Source organism: Anopheles coluzzii, chromosome 3 (genome assembly GCF_943734685.1).
Source record: "Anopheles coluzzii chromosome 3, AcolN3, whole genome shotgun sequence".
NCBI classification, from domain to species: domain Eukaryota; kingdom Metazoa; phylum Arthropoda; class Insecta; order Diptera; family Culicidae; genus Anopheles; species Anopheles coluzzii.
The window spans coordinates 47,247,547-47,270,893 of record NC_064671.1 but is presented as its reverse complement, the minus strand read 5'-3'; the positions used below and the strand labels follow the sequence as shown (position 1 = coordinate 47,270,893).

The 23,347-nt window shown below is 42.3% G+C and overlaps 1 protein-coding gene across 2 annotated transcripts in view; it reads left to right on the top strand.

Annotated features, from left to right (window-relative positions):
- Positions 1-21,377, top strand: part of LOC120955879 (serine-rich adhesin for platelets-like) — a 48,672-nt gene extending 27,295 nt beyond the window's left edge. For both annotated transcript variants that reach the window (XM_049610609.1, XM_040377089.2), the window contains exons 7-14: positions 776-929; positions 2,775-2,871; positions 3,000-3,127; positions 5,277-5,419; positions 5,827-5,949; positions 14,413-14,515; positions 15,104-15,318; positions 16,313-21,377. In XM_049610609.1, coding sequence (XP_049466566.1) covers positions 776-929; positions 2,775-2,871; positions 3,000-3,127; positions 5,277-5,419; positions 5,827-5,949; positions 14,413-14,515; positions 15,104-15,318; positions 16,313-16,636 — 1,287 coding nt within the window. In that variant the 3' untranslated portion in view covers positions 16,637-21,377. The remainder of the gene's footprint in view (positions 1-775; positions 930-2,774; positions 2,872-2,999; positions 3,128-5,276; positions 5,420-5,826; positions 5,950-14,412; positions 14,516-15,103; positions 15,319-16,312) is intronic.
- The last annotated feature ends 1,970 nt before the right edge of the window (positions 21,378-23,347 follow it).

The window sequence follows — 23,347 nt, the reverse complement described above, 5'->3', positions numbered from 1 at the left end:
ACACATAGAAGAAGTATGAAGCAAATGCTTCACCCGCTGGCATCGCTGGCTGCAAAATTGTCCAGCCACACAAAAACGCACGCCCAAATGTGGCATTAGCGTGAGCTTGAATCAATCCAGCAGCTCATCAACGTTTATTATGCCCGTTGACCATGACCGGAAACCGATGACGCTCGAATGCGCAGCAACTGCTGAACGGCGGTTCCGGATGGGCCGAAATGAAATAGTGACCTCATTAATGGAGGATTGTCGTAGCCGATGCGGAGGATGGTAAAGCATTAAGCACATTTTATGCCCGACGCTTCCCGACGCTCACGAAGCGCGCGCCGGACCCGTTCGTCCTTCGAGTGTTGGCGCGTCCCCATCCGCGCACATCCGTCCTTCCGTCCTTCCTTTCCTTTTCCCAATCTTTTCCAACGAGATGTTACCGCATTTGTCATGGTAATGATGATGATAATGCCATTGCTGATGCGGTTGCTGCTGATGCCGTTGATGGAAATGCTTGTGCCGTAGAACGACGAGATGCAGATGCGGGGGGAGGCGCCTACAAAAACGGGATGATTTCATCTGTACAGCATCACAGTTTTGCAGATGCTTCGCATTCGCAGAGTGCACGGTGAAAGCGGAAATGTGGTGGTGTGTGCGTTCCATTGTTGCATTTTCTATTGATTTCTCACACTATGACTTTTCCATCTCTTTTTTTTCTTGCTCTATGTGCATCTGTGTGTCTTTTCCAACCCCGCCCCGATCATTTGGTACGATTTTGCGGCTCCAGGAAGGGTACGAGTGCCAATGCTGCAGCGGTTTCGCCGGCACACACTGTGAGGAGATTGATGCCTGCAGCCCTTCGCCCTGCACGAATAACGGAATCTGCGTCGATTTGTCACAAGGACACGAAGGCAGCGCTTATCAGTGTCTCTGCCCGTACGGTAAGTGTCGCAGTTTTAGTCACGGGTATTGTACGATTTGATTGCTTTTTGTATGCACGGGTAATAGTTTCCAAACCTTCCAATGCGACATTTTTATAAAAATGGTGCTCAATCAAGCATTTTGATAAACAAGCATTGAAAAATCGTTTTTTCTTGTTCGATATTTAGCTCTGCTAACTAAAAAAAAGTACAACAAAAAGTAGATAAGTTTTGGTAAACCTTCCTAATATCGGAATGATCAATACATCGTCGTTATGGCAATACAATTTAAGAGAATATATACACAAATCTGAGCCATATAAACACACTACGAGAAACTAGTCTCTATTATGTTTGTATTACGAATAAAATATTAAAAATTACTTATCTAACTTTCCAATACCGTTAGAGAGCAACAACAAAAAACAACATTGTTTATGAATACTCCACATTTTCTACGTTCCCATGTCTCCTAATAGCAAATTGATTGTGTGCAACCGTAGCCCGTTCATATTGAACAACAACTCACCAAGTCACGTTCATCCTTACCACGATAGCCTCCAGGAACGGTGGCAGCTGAAATCGTAGTCCCAATGCTCACATAAAACACACACACACACACTTACACATAGACACAAACAAACCGGTGGTTATTCAGCCAAACGATCATGGCCAATGCAAGCCCACACTTGCGCGAAACATTTATTGCCACAATCACCGCACAATAACAATCTCAATTTGCATCGGGTTAGCGTGCAGTATTACTGTAGCACCGTCGTGCATCAAAAGCCGAACACTATTTTTCCGAAAACGCTTTTCGAACGCTTCCGCATGGCCAATTCCGCACGGCCAGCGGGTACTTAAGGCGAACAATGCCAGGGCAAAAAAAACAACAGTGAACATAAATAAAAGTAAAACAAGCTTAATGCCTAATCCTGCTCTTTATGCGCCGGTGTTCGGCGTTTCGCAATTGCAAACAAATCCCGACCGGCAAGCTGAACGCCGTGTCGCCGCCCAGCTGCCACTGCCAATGAGTTTTTTTGCTTTGTTTATGGGTGCGTGTGTGGTTGAGTATTTGTGGGTTTGTTTCAATTTCATTCAGCGCCGCGAGAAACGCGAGACGAAAATCAGGATCGCATAAAAATTTATATCGCTGCGCGTTTTATTTGCATTTGCGTTGCGTTTCCTTGCGCTGCTAGTAGTGCGGTGCGGTGTGGTTTCTTTTTTGCCACTTTCCCTCACATTCTGCTGGCGTATATAAGCGTTTAAAAAAAAAAGCCAGCGAGTTTGTGCATAGATGGAGATGTTTTTGTTCGGTTTTTTTTAATACATCCTCCCGAATCCTGACGACGACGATACGTCACCGAATCGAAAACAGTCAACCTGACCCGAACCGCGCGTATCGATAAAATATTGAACTTGGGTGGGATCGGTCCTTTCCGTGTAGCCCTGCTGGCTGTTTTTCGGGTTTTGCGGCGGTTGGAATTGTTTCGGTTTTATGTGGGTCCGATTTGAATATTTTACGACCAATGATACCCCGAATTCCGTCGCTCGCGTAACGGTCTACCTCGCCCAGCTGCAGCAACGGTCTACTGCATTCATCGCGTGATGGATGTGCCTGGTCGGTCCGGGTTTTGATGTGTTGTATTTACATTTGCAACCTTTTTAGACTCGGAGTCAGAGAAGTCAATAGGTCAAACCATACAATTGGGACAAATTTGTTTCGTTCTTACTCTCCTTCTTATTTCCTCCTTTCGTTATTGTTCGTCCCCAATCTAATAGTGTTCTTTATACTTTTGTACTGTAGTTTTTTGGCATCCTGTTTCTGTGGCCTCCTTTTTGACGTAACCGTTTCTTCTCCTACAGGCTATACCGGTAAAAACTGTCAATTCGAGTCCGATCCGTGCAACCCATCGCAGTGCCTGAACGGTGGTACCTGTGTTGGGAATTCGACACATTTCAGGTTAGTGTGCCATGTCATGGTGTTTGAATGTCTCATCGGAGCCCTCAACCCAATTAGCATAATGCCGTTGCCCCACCATAGTGCACCACACTAATCAGCTGTTCGTGCATTCGCTATCCCTTCTTCAGGTGTGACTGTACTTCCGGCTACACTGGACCGCTGTGCCAGCACAACTTGAATGAATGCGAATCGTCGCCCTGTGTGCACGGTATCTGTGTCGACCAGGAGGATGGCTTCCGCTGCTTCTGTCAACCAGGTGAGTAAGCTTGTGCAGTAAAACACGCTCCGCGCAATGTTCCTGAGTACGCCCCGTCATCGGTGAGTGTGCGGTCGCGTCCAAATACCGCGATGCATCTTGTTTCACTGCAAAAGGCCTGCCAGTTACAGTTGGTCCACAGGGAGAAGCTCTCGCGCTCGTGCATATTTCGTGCAAATGCACCGAGTGTGTAATGGATTGACAACCTAAAATTGAAGTCGCCGTGCTGAACGGCATCCGTTGGGTGGGATAAAATAATGATAGAAAAATTTGCACAAGACACCGATGCACGGCATTACCGAAACATAGTTTTTGCCGTCGGCCCGCGGCAGACCCAGAAGGGTCCCGTCCCGTCAAGGGACTGGGTAAATGGAAAGTCAACGTTCTCAACCTTTCTCGCTGAAAGCAGCTGAAGCTGAAGGCGGCAATACGTGCACCAGAACGCTTACAAATACGCCCGACAGCCGATAGTGGTGGTTCGCGAGTATCCACAGAAATGAGAGTCTGTGGGGAAAATAATTCAATTTGCTTGTGATGGAAAATAAATTGATGTTATTGACGTGAAATTATGGTTCTGCCGCCGTTTCGCAATATGAGCTTCGTGAGCTACAATCTCGAGAAATCTGCAGCGATACAGATCGGTTCGAACTGGTATGTGGTGGAAGTAAATCTTTGCACGATGCAATCGGAACTGTTGATTTCATTTTGAAGTATGAAAATTTCACTTAATGTAAAAGAAATGCATTTCCAGGAATGAGGTTTCCAGCCCCAATCAAAGAGATTTATAATTAATCCACCTTTTCCAATGCAAAGTCAGTGTGTAACGTTAACTGCGCCCCGTGGCAATGCTTTAGGAATGTTATCATAATTAAAATGTAGTGCAAATCCATTAACCGTCGATTGTTGAGCGACCAAAATATAATGTTGTGTATAGTCGGTAGGATCGTTTTCAGTTTACAGTAGAATCGTCTCCGTGTGATCTTTCGTACGCCATAGAAGTTGGGTAGTTTCTAATCTAACAAGTTTTAATATTAGGGCCGATTATGTGAGTCAAACGGAAGAGTGTCAAACAAACCCATTACAACAAACCGAAATTTTAGGGCCAATGTATAAACGACTGGAGTGTTAGAGAAAAGTGTCAAAAATGCTAATTTTCCATTATGGCCCGAAAAACTTAAAAAATCACTAAAAATTTTGTATATTACCAATTTTGTGTGCGTTAGTCTAGGGTGGTTCTGTTTGACACTTTTCCGTTTGACTCTCATGATTGGCCCTTATGTTTTATCTTAGGCGCAACAACTGTTGACGGCCAAGGTCTGCCTATATCACAAATTTGATTTTCTATTAGTGACATATTGATTATCTATATCAGTTTAGTTAATCCTATAGGGGCAATATCCCTAAATTCTGCTTATTGAGTTAGAAGATTAGTCTGGCTATAGGAAGGATAGTCAGTCCTGCATATAGGGGACTGCACTGTACAGCGAGAGGGGAAATGTGTGAATAATCATCTAAAAAATCATAATAGATGTGCTCAAAAATATTTATTCCAGAGAAGTGCCAATGGGCTGACAACCCACCTAGTTGGAATGTGTTGAAATAGAAGTTTTATTTTATTATTCCGTCTAAAATGTACCACAAAATCAATGAGTTATATAACACCGAAGATGACACCAAACTTATTTGGTTATTTTGTGTCTAAAATATACAGAGATTCAAAAATTGAACGGTTTTGTATAATTATTATCTCTATTTTTTGCATACAAAACCTGAGTTCAATACTTCATGAACGTTGAAAACATTTAATAAAAAAAAAACAGAAGAATAAGCTTACATGGAAGAATCGCAGTTGATTGGATATTGCTGAGAAAAGCTGTAGACAATAATAATAGCATTACATTCTTAGGAACACCTCCCTCGTATGATTATGTTCTACAAACAAAGAAATCACAAAACTAATGAACATCGAACGATCCAAAGAAACGCTAAGTTCTCTTGCGCAATCAAAGAAACCCGTACGTACCCGGAGGCGTACCAATTATTCATTGCCATGGCGCATTAACATTATGAGCCCATTCAATCTCAATCTCCTTGTCCCGTTGCACGCTACTAACCTCCGTATCGCCCTTTGTTGTCGCCCCGGTTGCAGGATTCTCCGGCGAGCTGTGCAACTTTGAGTACAACGAGTGTGAATCGAACCCATGCATCAATGGCGGCCAATGCATCGACAATATCGGCGGCTTCTCCTGCAAGTGCACCCGAGGCTACACCGGCAAACGATGTCATATTAAGGTAAGCTTCGCACCGATCGCTGCCGACTGGCGGGTCTGCATAAATCTAATGCCGCCCGGGAAATGGATCGGGGCACGTAGTGTTCGGCACATTGCACTGGCTGTATCCGGCACGAAAAGGAGCAGTAATCATTTACCGTTCACTGTGTTCTGGCGTCATGTGTTGCTCGCTTTCCGGTGACTCCGCTCACTGCTCTGCACCGCTGTGCTACTTATTTTAAATCATGCCACCCCCCGGCCGATGACGTCCAGAATTAATTGTGCAGAAGATTTTAATTGTTCGCTTAGTGCCGAGAGTACAAGCGCAGGGTACAAGTGGATGGGAGTCCAATTGAGAGGGTGTTTCCGATACTTCGCAGAGGCTTCACGTTCGATTTACAACACTAATGATGTTCTCATTATTTGCAGGTTGATTTTTGCGCCAACGATCCTTGCCCGGACGGCCACCGGTGCATCGACCATGGGGATGATTTTACCTGCGAGTGTCCCGGCGGTCGCAATGGGCCAGATTGCAATCAAGTACCACGAACGGTAAGTGCAAATAATGCAGGCGTAGTAGCGCGGTTCAGCAAACGGTTTAGTTAAATTTTCATCACCCCAACAGACAATGCGTATTGGTTAGTTTGTTGACATGTTGAAACTCTACGCTCGGCGCTCTGCAGTTGGTTGGCCAATGAAGCCAAGCGCTAATAGAAACTAAGCTGCTGGACAATTTCAAACTGGAATGTTTGATTTATTTCGCAAAGCACGTTATTTAGTACACATTATTCGAGTAACTGCAATTAAAACTGACTTCACGTACCGCACGAAGCCGCTAGGCCATAACAGTTTGAATGCTTTACACTTGATGCTTTCCAGCTTCCAAAATTACGCACGCAACACTCTGCACTGCACAAGTGTTCCATTTGTTGATGCAACCGTCTACCGGGATGTGCTGTTGCAAGGGATGGTTTCCGGTGTCCACAAACAGCGAAGAAGTCGAAACTTTAAAAGCAAGTTTGTCAAGTTTTCGCGGAGATTGTTTCGCCAATTCTACACGCTACCCGGCACCCGGAAGACCAGCTGCGGTACCTTGCATTACGCTTTCGTCTCTGTTCGCTGCTTTCATCAAATTTCCTTCTACACTCTATTATCTTGTCGTTTAGTTTGATTTATGTGGCGTGTTATCCGCCATTACGGCATCCGACCGGAGCTGCACGCCGTTGCAGCCGCCCTCGCTTACATCTTGTCACGGTGGCGCCACCGCCATGCAGAGTATATTTTTTTGTTCTATTTTTCCCGCAAACTTTCCCATCCGCCGTCGGTTCGCACGGTTCGGTGCCTATTGCATCATTCTGCATTTCTTGCAAAATTCTTCGGTTCGAAAGCTTGCCCGAGCTGGGAGTCAAGGGAGGGGAGCGATGGGCACGATAGAGCCCGCGGTGGCTGCAGTGGGTAGCATAATTATGATCCTATATCTTCATACAAAATAAGCTGAAAACTAATTAAAATTCATGACTGCACCGTTCCCGGACGGTGGGTGGGTATTGGGGTTTGGGTATCTCAATTTAAACTAACACTGACTTTGTTGTTAAGTTAATCCGCTGCATCGGAACAAACTTATATCGTGTCCATGGTTTGTGCTGAGCGATAGCCACCTCGCCAAATACGCTGCATCTGTGCTTGTCAATCTTTTTCATAAGCGCAGATCGTTGCAGGTGAAACCGCAAAGCTTCTATTGATTCAGGTGAAAACTATCGGCAAAGTCAGCGTAAAGTCCACACACAGTTCGTAGTGTGCAGTGTTTGCTTCACGGTACGAAAGGTACGAGAATCAAAGGTTCGACTCGTAAACCGGCCAGGCGTACCCGAGCCGTCAACCGACCGTGCTCACAAATCAAATCATTGAATGAGTGCGGATGACTTATCCGTGTGGCAGTCAACCGCTGTGCGGCCATTTTCATCGGGTCCCTTTTTCATGCCCCCCCCCCCTCTCTCTCTCTCTCTCTCCAGTGCGCCTGCTTTTCTCGGGTTCTTCTTTCTGTTTTTTACCTCGTTTTTTATGTCCCCTTTCCAACTGCCCCTCGAACCCATTGGTGGTATTTTCATTTCCCGAAGCAACCCGAAGCATCACCAGCCAGCATGCCCGAAGCGGGGAGCGGACGTAGAAACGGAAAAAAGGATTAAAACATAAATCAGCTTACCCAGGGACCTGGAAATGGGAATCACTTATTTTCGTTATTCGACTGGCTTTTTCTATCACCGTTCTCGCTTGCCCTCGTTTCTTTTTTTTTTTTGTTGAGCCGTTCCAGCACCCGTTTTTCGTTCTGATCATCGCGCGGGCAGTTTCCGCTTTTTGCGTTGGAGGCTTTTTGGTCGTTGTTTTTGTTAGTTGGTCGGTTGGCCTGTGCCGGTGGCTTGGTTCGATTGTTTGGACTTTCTCATCCGTCACCTTCTGCGTTCCGATCCGGTCGGCCGAAGCCCCATCGCAACTTCCATCCGAGCATCCATTTAGCTCAGCCAGCCAGGCAGCCAGCCACCGGTGTCACCCGCCCGGAGGCTGAACTTTTCGTCCTAAATGGGAGAAAATATTTCGCCTATCCGTGAGATATATTGTTCTCTTTGTGCCGTAAACCACCGGCTTACACACAAAAAAGAGGAAAGATTTTCTGAGGCCTGTTATTCTTCTATGAAAGCGTGTTCCTCCCGTCGTTCCCTACACGGTAGCACTTTCCCAAGGAAGAAGGTTCTGAAAACCTTTCTTCCGAACGAGTAGTAGCTTTTCCATTGCCTCACGTAGGAACGCAACTTTCGCTCGGTCCAATGTTTTCTTACTACTGCCACACTCCGTTTGCAGTTTGGAAGGTTGGACTTTGAGGTTGCGAGTGTTGTTCTTGCTTTGAGGATCATTTTGATTGAAAGAAAGAGGAAGCTCCGAAGCTCAAGCCGCACTATGGTCCGCCCTAGTTCTTTTGGATTGCTTTTTTATAACCCCAGAGAAACGGCCGGAAAATCAACCTTTTTCGTTTGGGCGAAACCCCTTTTCAAAACAGTGGCCTTTCGCAAAACGGTACTGTACGGATCACGCGACACGGCTAGAATTTCAAACGTTTCAAACGAATGCCATATGTTTGCTTATAAAATGGTGGGGTACGGAGGGGGGGATTTGCGTGGGGGTGGAATAATGTATGATGGTGTTAATTTTAAGTTAATACAGCTATCCGGATCGCCATATTGCTGCTCATCTTTCACAAACTCAGCACAACCCGGTCGTTGGGTGGCAAATCGGGTTTTCATATTATACATGGAGCTCGGTTCCGATCCCAGGAGAATCATGCGTCACACAATATGCTGATTAAATAATCTGTGAATAAACGATTAGCAGGCGCGTGCGAGCATTGAATGACATTCACCTTAAGAAATATGGTTACGCTAAAACCTTTTTTTTTCTTCATTTGCCGAGTGTTGAGCTTGAAAGCGTAGCGCATAAAGTATCAGTGTAAATATTTAATGAATTTTCTTGCATGGTCCAACATTTACGCTCCGTCCCGGCAGCTGCCACGTGTGTCTGCTGAAATGCTTTACGTGTGCCGTGTACAGAAATATATTTTCTCTTTGGTCTGTTTGCGGTTGCGGCAACCTTTTTATGGAGACATATGATGTTTGGGCGAAGCTCAGATTTAACTGAGATTTTTTTAGGTTTCCACACAAAAACAATACTTTCATTCACCTTAATTGTGCCGTCAACTGAACCTTTTTTAATTTGAAAGTTGTCAGTCAACAGTCTGTATACCTTTATATTTTTTAGTAAAATTCTAGAAAGGACAGAATTAGTGGCTATTAGCCAAGCTTTAACTTCTACATTGAGACAATATAAACCATTATTTTCTATTTTATACGTATTAGTTGTATGTGAAATGTGTATATTAGGTGGTGGAAAAGTGTTTCAAGCTTTACTAAAACCAAATGTTTTTAAGAAACAAGAATTTAGGTACATATACAAGCAAATTAGAAGGTGGTGAAGAATATCTGGTAGTTTGTTATGGATAAACAACCCGGTCGTTGAATATGCATGCTGCAAATTATTGTTTTGTAACTGAAATAATGAAAAAGCCGTCCTTTTCTAATTCAGTTCATATTTTTTATGCCCAATCAATCAATTTTACAGAACATTGCCAAGGATCAGTAAATTACTCTTCCAAATTCCATCTCATCTATTAATACACTTGATCAAACGAAGCTCGTGAGAGAGATGGAGCTTTTCGCTTACTTTGATTCTTATGCGGCATCATTTGCATGTCGAAATGGAGACGCCCTGTTTCACCTTGATCAAATCGGTTCGGATAGCCACTCGAGCCATCTTAAGACACTTGCCTCGACGGTACCAACCGAATCCGAAAAATGTAATAAACCCTTGACAAGAGCTTTGCTACCCATTTGCTGCTTTCCCTCCAGAGAGTCGGCTGCAATACAAATGTGTTTTTTATTCGTTCCCATCGTAGCGTCGTGCAGAAGTGTACACACGGCACAAGCACCATTGCACTGTTTACCACTTTTACCGACGCTGCTGCTGCTGCTGTGATGCGATATTTTTCTCCGCTTCAGCACTCCCGGGAGAGATTTAATCTGTATTGATTTTGCTCTTCCGAAAGTGGCAGTGCGCGTTGCTGCGTTCCATGTTCTACTTGCCGCCTGGTGTGTCTTTTTTTCATTCGTGCATGTCGGACATTTCGGAGCACTGCTGCTCGTACGATAAACAACTCACGGTTTTGTTGGGACCAACATACTTGGGCGTCGAATAAATCAGATATAACTTTCATATTTGTATGCATCGCAAAAGCTTCGGTGTCGCCTTGCCTTCTTTCGTTCTGGGCGGTTCGACCCTGCTGCGGCGCGGTCGAGGTCGAACATTCCAGGTTCGATTGCGGTGCGAAACCCGCCTGCCCGAACTGTCACCCGGCTCAACCAACGTCATCATCGTCATCCACTTCGACATCGTCATCAGTGTCGTCGTGTTTTCAGTGTCATCCTTCGGGGTTTTTTTTTCTGTGTGTGATGGTTCTCGGTAGATGGCTGTCAGATACTGGAACTTGATGTCGTATTTTCTTCGATTCGATAAACTTGTCGAATCGATGTAGCCCTGTAGTCGTGGACGGTGAAATTCCGCTTCCCTTTTAACCGGAAGTCGAACGCTTACGGCATGCCAGCAGGAAAAATGTGCAAAAAGGAGAACAGGAATTACGAAATGTTCAATAAGCTTTTTTTCGCCTCCCTCCGTCACTGTTGGTTACTTTCGCTGTAAGCTACTCCTTTGCTATCGTTATTTCTTCCTTCCTGCAAGCGTCGGGCGACCGGGAGACATGGTCGGAAAATGAATAACATAAACACAAAACAAATGGAAAGAAATATTTCTCCATCTGGGTAATCGTTTTTCTTTTTCTCGCCTGTCGCTCGCGTATATAACGACACAGGAATGAAAACATCTTGCAAGGAATTTAGATTGCGTCTGACAAGGGGATGTTCGTTCGTTTCTCTTGTTTTTTGGTTCGTTTCTTATTTAGCGAATTCACTTCCACTTTACCCATTCTATTGGCTGTGGCAGTTTGCAAGGTTTGTTTCTGTATGGATGAGTGAGATTTGAAAGGATCCACGTTTTCAACTATATTGAACGAAATTCTAAGATTTTGTTACTGATTCTCGTTTCTTTCCGATGTAGACAAGCTTTAATGATGCGCTTCTTCAATAATTGCTGCATCATGAGGCTTTATTTAGTTGATGTAAAATCCCATCATGAATGCTTTTTCCAAACAATTTCCTTGCTGAACTGTTAAAATAGTGGTCCCTTTAAATTTAGAAGGGGTTTACCATGAGCAAACCTATTGGTTCCATTCAATTTGTTTGATTGGGCTCTTTGATATGCTCATTACAATTCAGTGCATGCCTTTTTGCATCTCTGTGAAATGAGATACAAATCAACATTCGATGAATCCATCTTCATCAACGATGATTTATTGCACCGATCGCATTTCGTGCAGTGCATGTAATCCCCGGCAAATGCCATTTCCAGCTTAACTAACCTCTATGGAAACATAATTTCTTTGTACTTCTGTTCCAATGCCAGTTACATCAATTACGTGCTACATTTCATTTCCGAAATGCCACAACTGGCCCGCGTACACACACTCACACTACGGGTACATAAAACATACATTAACATTGAATTACAGTCTACGGCTGAGATCAAAGTCAAAATGGAGCATTCGAACACACAAATTCCGGTAAAAAATGAGCAGCAAAAAAAAACTGCAATGAAAAACTGCAATCGGGAACGAACCTTTTTCAGACTTGGGCCGGTACGTTGGCGTGCTTAAGCGCCCATGAATTGAAATCAGCTTTTTCAGCTGGTTTGACACATTGTTTGCCATCGGTGTTGAACCAATTAATCTCACCGCTTTCTTTTAAGCCTTTTGCTTTCCCCCCAGCACCAACCATCCGACAAGCCGACGGTTTCGCCAATCGGGCCCACCGTTGCCAAAGTTTTTCCTATCGGCGTTATGTTGTGATTGCTTCTTGGAACACATCGGAAGCATGAAATGGGGGAGGGGCGTGGGACTCTCTTGTGCTGAGTACACAAATCACATCCGAAAGGCTTTGTTCGTTATTGTCTGGGTGTTTATTTTAATGGCTTTTTGCTCAGCTACATCATATGCCCATGTGGCTTGTATCTTTTTCGGTAGCTTTGTAAACACGGCGGAACGTGTTAACATTTTTCTGGTTTGAAAAACTTTGAAAGTGTGTGAATATTTTCTGGAATCGAATTTCCGAAATCGAAAAAGTGTAAAATAAGAGACATAAATTGTAGTTTTTAACTTTATTCTCTAGAATTTATGTGGTTTTTGGCTTTACTTACGCGGAAAAAGGTTATTCCATTGCATTGGTTCTAATCAATAAAAAAATAGTTGAACATTTGAACTACCAATGTATAAGAAAATTCGAACCAGTACTAAAGCAGTGTAATACTTTCTCTGGGATAAATTAATTGCGATGAATAATTTTTTTTATATTTTTGTACGATTTTTCTGCTTATTTTTTAAAGATTTCATGGTTTTAAGCAAGACAGTCGAAGACGTTCCTCCTGAATAAAAAGCTATTTTTATTTATTATTTTGTGATGCAGTAGGAACTGGTAAAAATGGATTGCAGTTTAATCACATATTTGCAAGCCATTTTCCTTTTTTGCAATAAAAGTCACATTTTTCTAATCATAAGAAATGGCTGTTAAGAGCCGTTATTTTACAAAAGTTTTTTCATAAAACATATCTGATTTACATACATTCAATGTATTTCGGCAGCCTTTTGATTAATGTTTCTACCACCGAACGCTAATACAACAGTAACAAAATATATTTAAGCGTCTAAGGACAATTTTGTCTATAATAAAGAACAGTCAATTGTTATTTTGGGGATGGTTTATGTATTCTGGAGCTTTTCGACAAAAAAAAATATTCATATTTTACAGAATTTGTGCAGTTTACTCCGTTCTAGTGACTCACTCGTTATATGGTAGACCTTTTTTCATATAATTTGTATGAAGAGTTAAATAATTGGTTCCAGGGTCGCAAGTATGCTGATATAAGGGCCTATACGCATCGGACAAATGGAAAATATCTTCTTAATTCTGTGTGCACTGTTTCTTTGTTATCATTTTTTGTGAAAAAGTGGTCGATTGATTTAATCTTTTCTTTAATATTTTCTGGATAGATCGTATATTGAATGATCTTTTATTGGTTTGTGTCTAAGGAAAGTCAGTTGTTTTACTGTTATATACTTACTTAACATAAAACTACTAAAATAATAAACTAGACTTACTAAAAATTTTCAAAATAAGAGTGTTTGCATTTTTTAAATTTAAATTATTGAAAGCGAGTTGTAAGCGAGGTTTGTGCATTTTACTTACTTACTTATTTACTTACTTACTAACTTATCCGGCGCTACAACAGCTTTGCGGTCTTGGCCTGCCTCAGGAGTGTCCGTAACCGCTTCGCCTTCGTCTGCCAATCCGTTATCCCGGCCTTCATGACGGACGTCTTCACAGCATCTTGCCACCTTAATTTTGGCCTACCACGCTTCTTCTGTCCTTGTGGATGGCCTAAAAAGACTTTACGAACTGGGTCGTTCGTTACCATGCGTACAACATAGCCAGCCCACCGGAGTCTGGCGAGCTTGATACGCTGATCGACAGTACATCTCGTATAGCCCGTCGTCATTGTCGTTCCACACATACGAGGCTAAGATTTGTGCACTTAAGATCTCGTATTTCTTCAACATATACTGCTCAAACTATAAAGCTGACAACATCACTCAATTCATTAGTGCTAGTTCGTTTGATAACAAAACCTATTTGCAATTTGGGTTGTAGAAACACAATTGAAATATTATTAATACAATCACTAAGATAAAGAACGATGAAAAAACTCTTGGAACGATGATAACCATCATCTAATAAATTGCAAAAACAAATACATCGCAAAATGTGTGGGATAAAGCGATTAAAACCTCTCGATGGCTCGAGTTAATGGAGGTCATTCTCTACGCACCAATTGGTGCGTTAACTGCAGAGCAACATAGTTTGTAGCATACGGAAAGGATGTAACAGAAACCGGAACCATCCTTGTAAAACCCCCGAGAACGATATCTATCGATCTATCTATCTGTCCGCCCACCACATCTGCCTTCTTCGTCGAGCGCTACTGGGCCAACATTCGGATATGTCGGACGATGCGACAGTTCGTGCCCAGTGCTTACCAACTGTGCGAGTATACACTTTTCAAGGGTCATAGAAAATGCAAACCAGATGATCGAAACCCTTTGTCAGGCCATTAAATAAGGGACCAGATTGAGAGCAAAAAATACACATATACCACCATCATTCAGCTGAACCGTATTGATAAAATGATACCCGCACGTATTGAACTTCCAACCTTAACATACAATTTCACTTGTTTCATCGACAACAGCTGTGCAATGTGAACCCTTGTGCAAACGGTGGCACCTGCTGGACTACGGAAGAATCGTTCTACTGTGCCTGTCGTCCAGGATTCACCGGCAAAATGTGCGAGGGTAAGTGGCCGTGCCAATGGTGAAAATTATCATTTAAAAAAGATGCCAAACGTGATCGTGAATTGAATGAGAGGGTGCGCTTGGATATCCTCAGTGTTACAAGGAATGTCTAGTGTGGGTCTAAAGTAGATAAACGCAATGGATAGTTATTGAAAAGTTTCATTTTCATGCTGTAAAATAATAATGTAGCTCAGTTTGCTCGAATGGTGCTATGGTGTATCGATTTTCAGTGTGCGTTCCATTCTCACATCACCCTCATTGAAGGTAAATTCCCACAGGAATGGAACAAATTGGAGTGCGATCCTGGTGGATTACGCCCAAAGCAAGTTAACCATTTTTCAAGAAACTTTCACCGAGCGAAATTAAACAGTTGCAGCTTCACATCCGTAGCGCTCTGGGAGTGTGACCCATTGAGTTCTTCAGTCTATTTGAGCGTGTTTTTTTGTCGTTTTCCCAATCCTTCCCAAAGGCACTAGCAGCAATTCTTTCGACTCGGTTGGCATCAACACATCCTTACCGCGTTCGGGCGAAAACTTTCCTAATCTCCCGGGTGTTATGATATCATTACGTTCGCTTTAACCTCCACAGAAAACTTCGTCATCGATACAATGGTAAGCTCGAGCGAGATGCTGTCCGACACGCTGGCCAATCAGAACGGGCTGCGTGCCATTAGTGGCAGCACCATGTACGGGGACGACGGGGCTGTGGCGCACACCGGCAAGCACAGCAGTGCAATCGAGCTACACAATGCGTACATTGCGGCCGGGACGCTGGCCACCGCCATCTTGATCGTGGCCGTCGTGGTAAGTACGGGGGGCGGCGGTGGGTACGTTTCTCACGGGCTTGAGGGGGGGGGGGTGGTTTTGTTACGTTGCTTTTTACACGGATCCCCGTCCTTCGCCTTTTTATTTTGCTACGCGCGGTTCCCCGCGCACGAGAAAACGTTGGCCTCGGGACACATTCCATCAATCGCATTTTTGCCATTTTCCTTTCCGGACGCAAAGGTTCGTTGGGTAACTGGCAATTTATTACTCATCGGAACGCGTACCGCAAACATGAGTGGGCATCGGTGCTCATTAGTTATCGGAGCTATCGATTGCTGATAAAAGTCAATAACTTCGCTACAAGAACCCGCTACAACCGATGCGTTGAGCAACAAGCGAGAGGAGAGAAGGAAAAACTGAAACAACTTTCATGTCCTTTCGGGTTCAATCTCTAGGGGGCACGAGGCTAGAATGAAAATAATGATGGCTTGTGTAGCAAAGTGTGCTGATATCGATGTTGGGCTGTTGTACATTTTCATTTTTTATTCTCATTTTTTTAACACATTTGTTGTTAAGTTATAGCAATTACTACTAATTTTCTAGAACTTACTTTCTTGATTTGATAGCAAGATACATCTTTTCACAGGTTTTGTAGTTTAGTAATGATAAGATAAGATACAACAGCTGATGTACATTAGATAATTTACTTTTTTTGTGCGTTAAACTCATTGAATATTGCCATCGCATTTGAAACAAGTACAAAAACTCGAATTGCCTTACGTATGCTGCCTATGTTCGATTTCAACTTCACGCATAATTGAAAAGGAAAATGGTTTAAATAATGATTACTATTTCGATAAAACACTCTTCAGCGAACAAAACTCGTTAAAGCTAATTTTGTTTGATTAAAACCACAAGGCTGCCAAAGTCCATAACTGATTTGCCACCTTCGGGCACGTTATCTCACTATCCGCCATCGACATTCAAACAACATAACCAGCTTTACACTTCTTTCGTTGTTCGCTTACACAAGGTAACCGCATGTCACTGCAAGGTGCACCAGAGCTACCGACACTTTGCCACCAAGCACCGTCAGCTCATTCCCATTTTCGGGCGCCGCGCCAAGCCGGCCAACGCCAACCGTCACTGGCTGAGCGGCAAAGGACATCAGCAGCAACCGCATCACCACCAGAGCCACACGAACCCGAACTACAATTACGCACACCAGCTGCCCAGCTCGTACTCCGGTCTGCAGCCGGAACGGATAATCAACAAACCATTGCCGATGAATTTGGAGAACGACATGTACTACACGGTCGACTTTGGAGACTCCCAGAACGCTCCGCTGATACAGTAATGAGGTGAGCGGGGTGCGCAAACGAACGGACAGCGAGGCACGCGTCCCAGGTGTTGTGAGTTCGCGTGCTAATACGCGCCGGCGTAGGATGCGAGGTAGGTGGATGGCGTGTGTGTCAAATATGGTGGGAAATAATAGGGTGGTGGTGCAACCGCTGCGCCAAAACAAAACGGGAAAACGATGGTAAGCGACACCGGGCGAATGGGAATGGCATTTTCTTTGATCCTGCTGGTACAATCTCATTCGCACACGATGCCAACATTGGTCAACTGAAGATGTGTGTGTGTGTGTGTGTAAGTATGGATAGCGCAACGGTTGGCGTACAGAAATTGATACCTTGTTTCAGTTCTGTTTCTTGTTCCGCATTTCTCAAGTACAATATGATAATGTGACAATGTGTTTTCCCGTTCAAGATAAGTGTAGTAGACGCTAGTAGCAGAGGAAAACAAAGTAAAAACGCGAACTATTCGCACGTTTGTTGGAACAGACAACGTTAAAAAATTAATTAATACAATGAAGAAACTCCCTCCAAAGATCCCCGCCCGCATGTTAGGAAGCCTTTTCAGCGAGACATGCAACGTATGAGAAACTTACTTAGTGTTACGATAGCTACGGACGTGAGTGTAAAGTATGCAAAATTTGATTGTTTGTGTGGCACACGTAAGCTCCTACCACCAGCTATACCAGTATTCTTAGTGTTTATTCTAAATCGTTCGCTGTTAATTTTTTATGTTTGAAGGGAGAAAAAACAATGCTTGATATTTTCGCAGTAAGTGGCACTTGAATTGTAAAAAAAAAACAAATAATGAAATCATACTCTTCATACAGCATACAGTCTATCGCTGCAATGATCACTTTACGAGAGGTCGGAAATTAAAGATGTGTATCACAAAGCATTACTGGACATTAAGGATTAAATAACCTAACAGATAGCGAAAGAGCATGCAGATACATTTCGATAAGAATCCGCACATAAATTGATGCTGAATAAGCCGAGGGAATTTCCGAACTTTGGCTCACGATGGCTCGGGACCGTCAGATGTCACTTTGTCCAATGCATGATCTTGACGTATTTCGGAGGTGAATGAAGAAGAAAAATACTAGAACTACATTCCATGGTACCGTTTGTCTGCCGGTTTTCTCTGGAGACATTCGTTTATCACCGTACCGATAACTTTCATGTTCAACTCGAACCTCCTCGGGTAGCCTTTCAGCAAGGGTGGTAGGAGGTCCTTTCAAGAGTCAGACGCCCCTTTTTTACGCACCTTCGCCAACGAATGTTTGGAGCATATTGTGTTAAATATGGCTTTTTTCGCTATCTCTCTCTCTCTCTTCCTATAGCTTCTCATAGAGGGGGAAGGATAATTTTATTTGGAAAAAAAGGAATAAAGGTCATCATGTGAGTTCGAATGGTTTTGTTCAAAAAGTGACCTAAAAAGATGGATAAGATTTCATTGAATTTAAGACCGTAGCACAAGTGAATGAAAAGCTTTATCTGAACAGAACGGTGTAACGGAATCGTGTCGAAATGGATTGTGCACTATACAAGCGCACAATGTTAGTAAAGAAATGGGACGCTTAACGTCCAAAGGGACGAATTTTCAGTGAAGCAAACGTTCTTTCAACAATGAGCTAGTTGGAAAATCAGTTTGATATGGTATGGCGTAACGTAGCGTTTGTTTCGCCCACGTTTGTGTTTAATCGTTACGTACGTAAGCGTTATTTTAACCCGTTCATATTGATGTCGATGTGTGTCCGTACTAGTTCAGGCGGCCGGTTCTGGTGTGCGGTGGTGGTGGACAAAATGTGCCAATATATTTTGAATCTCTTTGAAGAATGTAGCAACATTCTATGCATATACTAGAATAAGAAAGTTAATTTTACGCAAGAGCGATATGATGGCGACATATGACATATGCGAACGAAATGCACACACGGAAAGGATGGCCCAACTTTACGCAACAGACGTGTAATAGTTTCACACAAATACAGAGAAAACGATAAAAGCGGACACGGTTATTGAGAGGAAGCAAAGCAGCAACAAAAAAACTAAGCAAAATTCATTGATATCTTAATACAAACATAAATACGACTTTTTCTTAAGCTACCAAAATCTTAGCTAAAATACCAGTTACTTGACATTGAGTGAACAAAAGAGCTAACCAACATACGTCAAGAGAATGATAAAATTACTTACCAATTTCAACACTTTATTACAAAATACCCCAAACCATACCAAAACTCAAAAAACTCTTCCAAGCGAGCAAAAAGAACAGTACTGACCTAACCCATAAGAGCAGACAGCAGGCAAGCAAAGTTACACGAATACGGAACGCTAAGGCCAGTTGCGAATCGCATACATCCATACTAGATACTAGCTAGTTGCTTAGTACAGAGGGCTAACTAACTCTTTCCGTTTTCCATTCCAAACTAAATCGAGAAAGTTTAACTCGCTGACATGGTCAAAACCGAAAGCAAAGCAAAACATGCAAACAAACAAACATGCGGCCAATTCATCCTAGAAAGAAACGTCTAGTGGCCAACAGCTATTTAAAGAGTAGAATTAACAACACTTTTGCCATTCTGTCCTACGATAGTGTTTGGATGATTCCAACTATTCCAGCCTTAATACAAATTGTTTCACATGTAGGAGTGTTAGGGAGTATCGCTAAGCTGATGGTAGACACATTAATTCAGTTGTGCAGGTTTGGTAATTGTAACAACTGTAATATCTAAACTCTACCCCCACTTTCCAGTGCTTTTTTCTCGCTAAATAGAACACAGTCAAGCCAATTTACAAACAAACAAACAAAACCCCTTTTTCAAATCTTCAACCATGTCACAACGTAGCTTCCTTGATAGAGCTTTTAAGCGTAGCGGAAAGGCACCACGCAGCGTTGGTGCGTGCGCCAAGCGTATCCTTGTACATCGAGATGCTTGGGAAGCGTTGGGATACAGTAATTTTAGGTATCAATTGCGTTCCATGCGACTACCAGCAATAGAGGATTTAATCAAATGTACACATCTTATCGTAGATAATAGGACAGAATCGCAACGCGCGCACACACTCACCCATAGACACCCCCGCATAGCGAGACAACTGAATGGAAATTGCCAAACTAATATACTAAAATACGAATGGAAACGCGTACCACCATCTTGGACTAATTTATTACCTACCAGATAGAAGCCTACCTAACGGAACCTTGCACGTCGTACCATTACGCTGCTTGTGAATGGGACAGGACGCACTCTAATAAACCATTTTGAACACAGTCACTCACATACACGTACATACACATACATGAATCGCACAATAATTGTAGCATCGAAAATATTGGATACAGCCGATGGGTGTGTATGCTTCCCTGCTATACTGGCATGCGTGTACATGTGTGCTGCGTAAACATCTAAATAACTAGAAGGCCGCGTAGCAAGCAAACACAGCGAATGGCGATGCTTCACTGATTTTCGATGCTGTCTGAGCGTGATGGAAAGCAACCCCTGCAGCAGGGATGGTTGAGGTGGCGAGGCGTCGAAAAACATTAAATGCATACAATCCCTCCATAAATGATAAATTGCAGTCGTCCGTTGGAGCATGTTTTACTTTTACTTTACCGTATGCTCTTCTACCCGCGACTGTGTGCTAGTGCTAGAGATGTTTGAAAGGTTTTGCTAAATCGATGCCGTGCGGACATCGAGCTAGAAGATGGACAAAGCAAAGCACATCCCAAATTCGATCCGCTGTCAATTGAAACGAAATGTGTTGGGTGCGGTTTTACATAAATGGCTTCCGTTTGTATCCGTTTGTTCTGCATTGTTTGCGTACATTGTGTCAAAGTTGAATAAGCATTTAACTAAGCATAATAGAAGGCAGATTTTTTTTTAATACTTATAACCAGTACAGAAATTTGTTGTAAAAAAACGATAACGAGACAAAGGCTTGCCGTTTAATAGTGTACGAAAATTAAAACTATATCATTGTTTACTATATGTTATGGTTCAAATTAATTCCTTCTATTTCAATTTGCCAATCAATAGCTTAAAATTTTAGCTCGTGTGTTGTTTTCCAATTTGCTCTACCTTCTTAGGCAATCGACAAACTGATAAAGCGATAAGCAAAACGATAAGAAAATCGTACAGACTATAAATCAAAGATGCAACACAAAACCATTCAAAGCGGTGGTTTTTTAAGATAGCTAATACAATATTTAATGTGGTAATTTGACGAGGTGAAAGGTACCCCGGTTCCGGGGTATGAGCAGTAGCAAATGGCACAGCATTAAACGAGAACAAAGGCAAAGAACCTCCTTCCGCCAAAAACAAATGCTTCTAGTTCACTATCGTCAAAAATAGTACCATTTTTGCCAAAAAATATAAAGCAAAACTGCATCCTCCCCCCCTCATGTGACCATGATACTGTTTGTGGTAATGGTGTTTTTAGGTTCTGTTTCGTGCAAATAGCGCTGCATACACAATAACTGTTTAAGAGGTAGCGTTTGGCAGCATCTATTTGAACCGTACGAATGGGGGGCGAGGTGTGTGTGAGATGATAGCATAATGTAGTAGAAGTACATGACAAGTATTTTATTCATACACTACAACAACAACAACAAAACCATCTACCCGACAGGGGACGGAAGGTGGACAATGCTCCAAACAACCCTTACCTTCTAAATGCATGAATAAGTAATACACAAGACAGTGACAAAATAAACAAGAAAATTGTTATAAAATTAAATTGTCTATATATTTGTTTTCTTGCGACCTATGTGTGTGTGTGTGTTTTTAAAATGATTTTATGCTGAAAAAGTAAGGTAAGTATTACCGTTTGAACCGTTTCCGTTGTTTTGTTGTCATGTGTGTTACCTATCCATGGATGGCTGTGATGGATTCAATTCACTCATTTGAATAGACCAGCGATGGGCAAAGTGCGGCTCTTTGACATCGAGATGGCGGCTCTTAACAGTTCATATATTTCATATAATTTGCACACATTTTTCTCTTGGTTCAACAATTTCTTGGCTCTTCACGTGAAACTCTACGAACATTATTGTAGAATTTGGCTCTTTCGGTTGTAAAGTTTGCCGATCACTGAATAGATCAATTAGTCACTTTGGCCGGTGAAACAATTTTAAATATATGAAAATACATCTATTGGAAGCATGTCCTGGGCCAGAAACAGTGTGTTCGAGTGTGAACAGTGTGAATTCATCCGATATCATCAAATTTTTCCAGCACCATGCCATAGTATTGGCATTGTATAAGACAGATTCGGGAAAGTATCCCATGATCTTGAGATAAAGTGTGAAACCATTTTAGTACCACGCAGTCAAAGTTTGGGAATAAGAATGTCAAAAAACGTTTTTCGAGTATAAACAAACGAGAATGACAGTTCTCTCTATATTCTTATACGGACTATCCATTCGTTTATTCGTCGCATGGACGATTTTTTCACCAATAACTATACTTCTTCTTCTTCTATTTGGCGTAACGTCCTACGCGGACTTGCCGGCCTATCCAGGCTTTCGAGACTTAATTCATTACCACGCAGCCGAATAGTCAATCCTTGCTGCGGGGGACGGTCCATTCTAGGCTTGAACCCATGACGGGCACGTTGTTGAGTCCTTCGAGTTGACGACTGTACCAAGGGACCGCCTCCCAATAACTATAGGCATATGTAATTGATTGTTCGTCTGTTCTACAAACATGTTTCCCTTCTAGTAGAGGACTAAATGCGATGCTTTAAACGTTTTACCAATGGCAAACGCATGTTTAACATGAGTGATTTTTTTTACTAAAACTGGTTTGTAAACAGTTAACATTAAACCTTGTTGTCATTCCTTTTCCATTCCCTGATGTTGGTGAAATAATTGGCACAAGAGCTAATAATAATCAACTTGACTGCGCTTTGACAATCTGTACAATTGTTATTGAAAGGCTTCCAGTAATCCGGTTGCGTGGGACTATTAAATCTAGGAAGCCTGTATAGGCCGGAATGGTAGCAAAGAAGAAGCATTAGTGCTATAAAAAGCTAAGTTCAAAGAACAAAAATGTCGATCGTCTATTTTAGGAACGTTTGAACATTCCCTTTAACAAAATAAACTTCCACAAAATAACAAAAACTTCATCGTTTTTTTCGTGTAAAGTATCTGAGCAGAATTAACACAAATGTCTATAGCTGTTTATCACAAAAAATAGATCATTGGGGGGTTTTACAATTTAACTAACCAGCTTTTTTATTGGCAGCATTTCATACGAAACCACAGGCCAAACTATTGTTCTAGATTATTTCAGCCTAAAAATATTTGTAAATAAATATCGATTCGTCACAGCTTCCTGAATGATTGTTTTTTTGCCTAAGCAAAAATCTGTTGACAAAAAAGGTTAATACATTTCAAATGGGAAAAAAATATAATAAAACTATTGTAAAATGCATCTTTGCAGTTACAGTCTGTTCCCAAATTACGCGATTCTCGACTTACGCGGATTTGGAGATTACGCGGTTTTCTAAATTTGGGGCCCTTTCCGTTTGAAGCTCGTAGGCTGAAATTTCAGCCTGTCAGCTGTTTGCATTGTATAGCAGTTTTCGAGCAGCTATCTAAGTGAGTATAATATACAGGTGGGCTTATCCCAAGGTATATGAATTGAGAGAGCTGATTTTTATCGCTTCTGCTTCTGAATGAAGACTGTAAGAGTGTTTTGAGTATT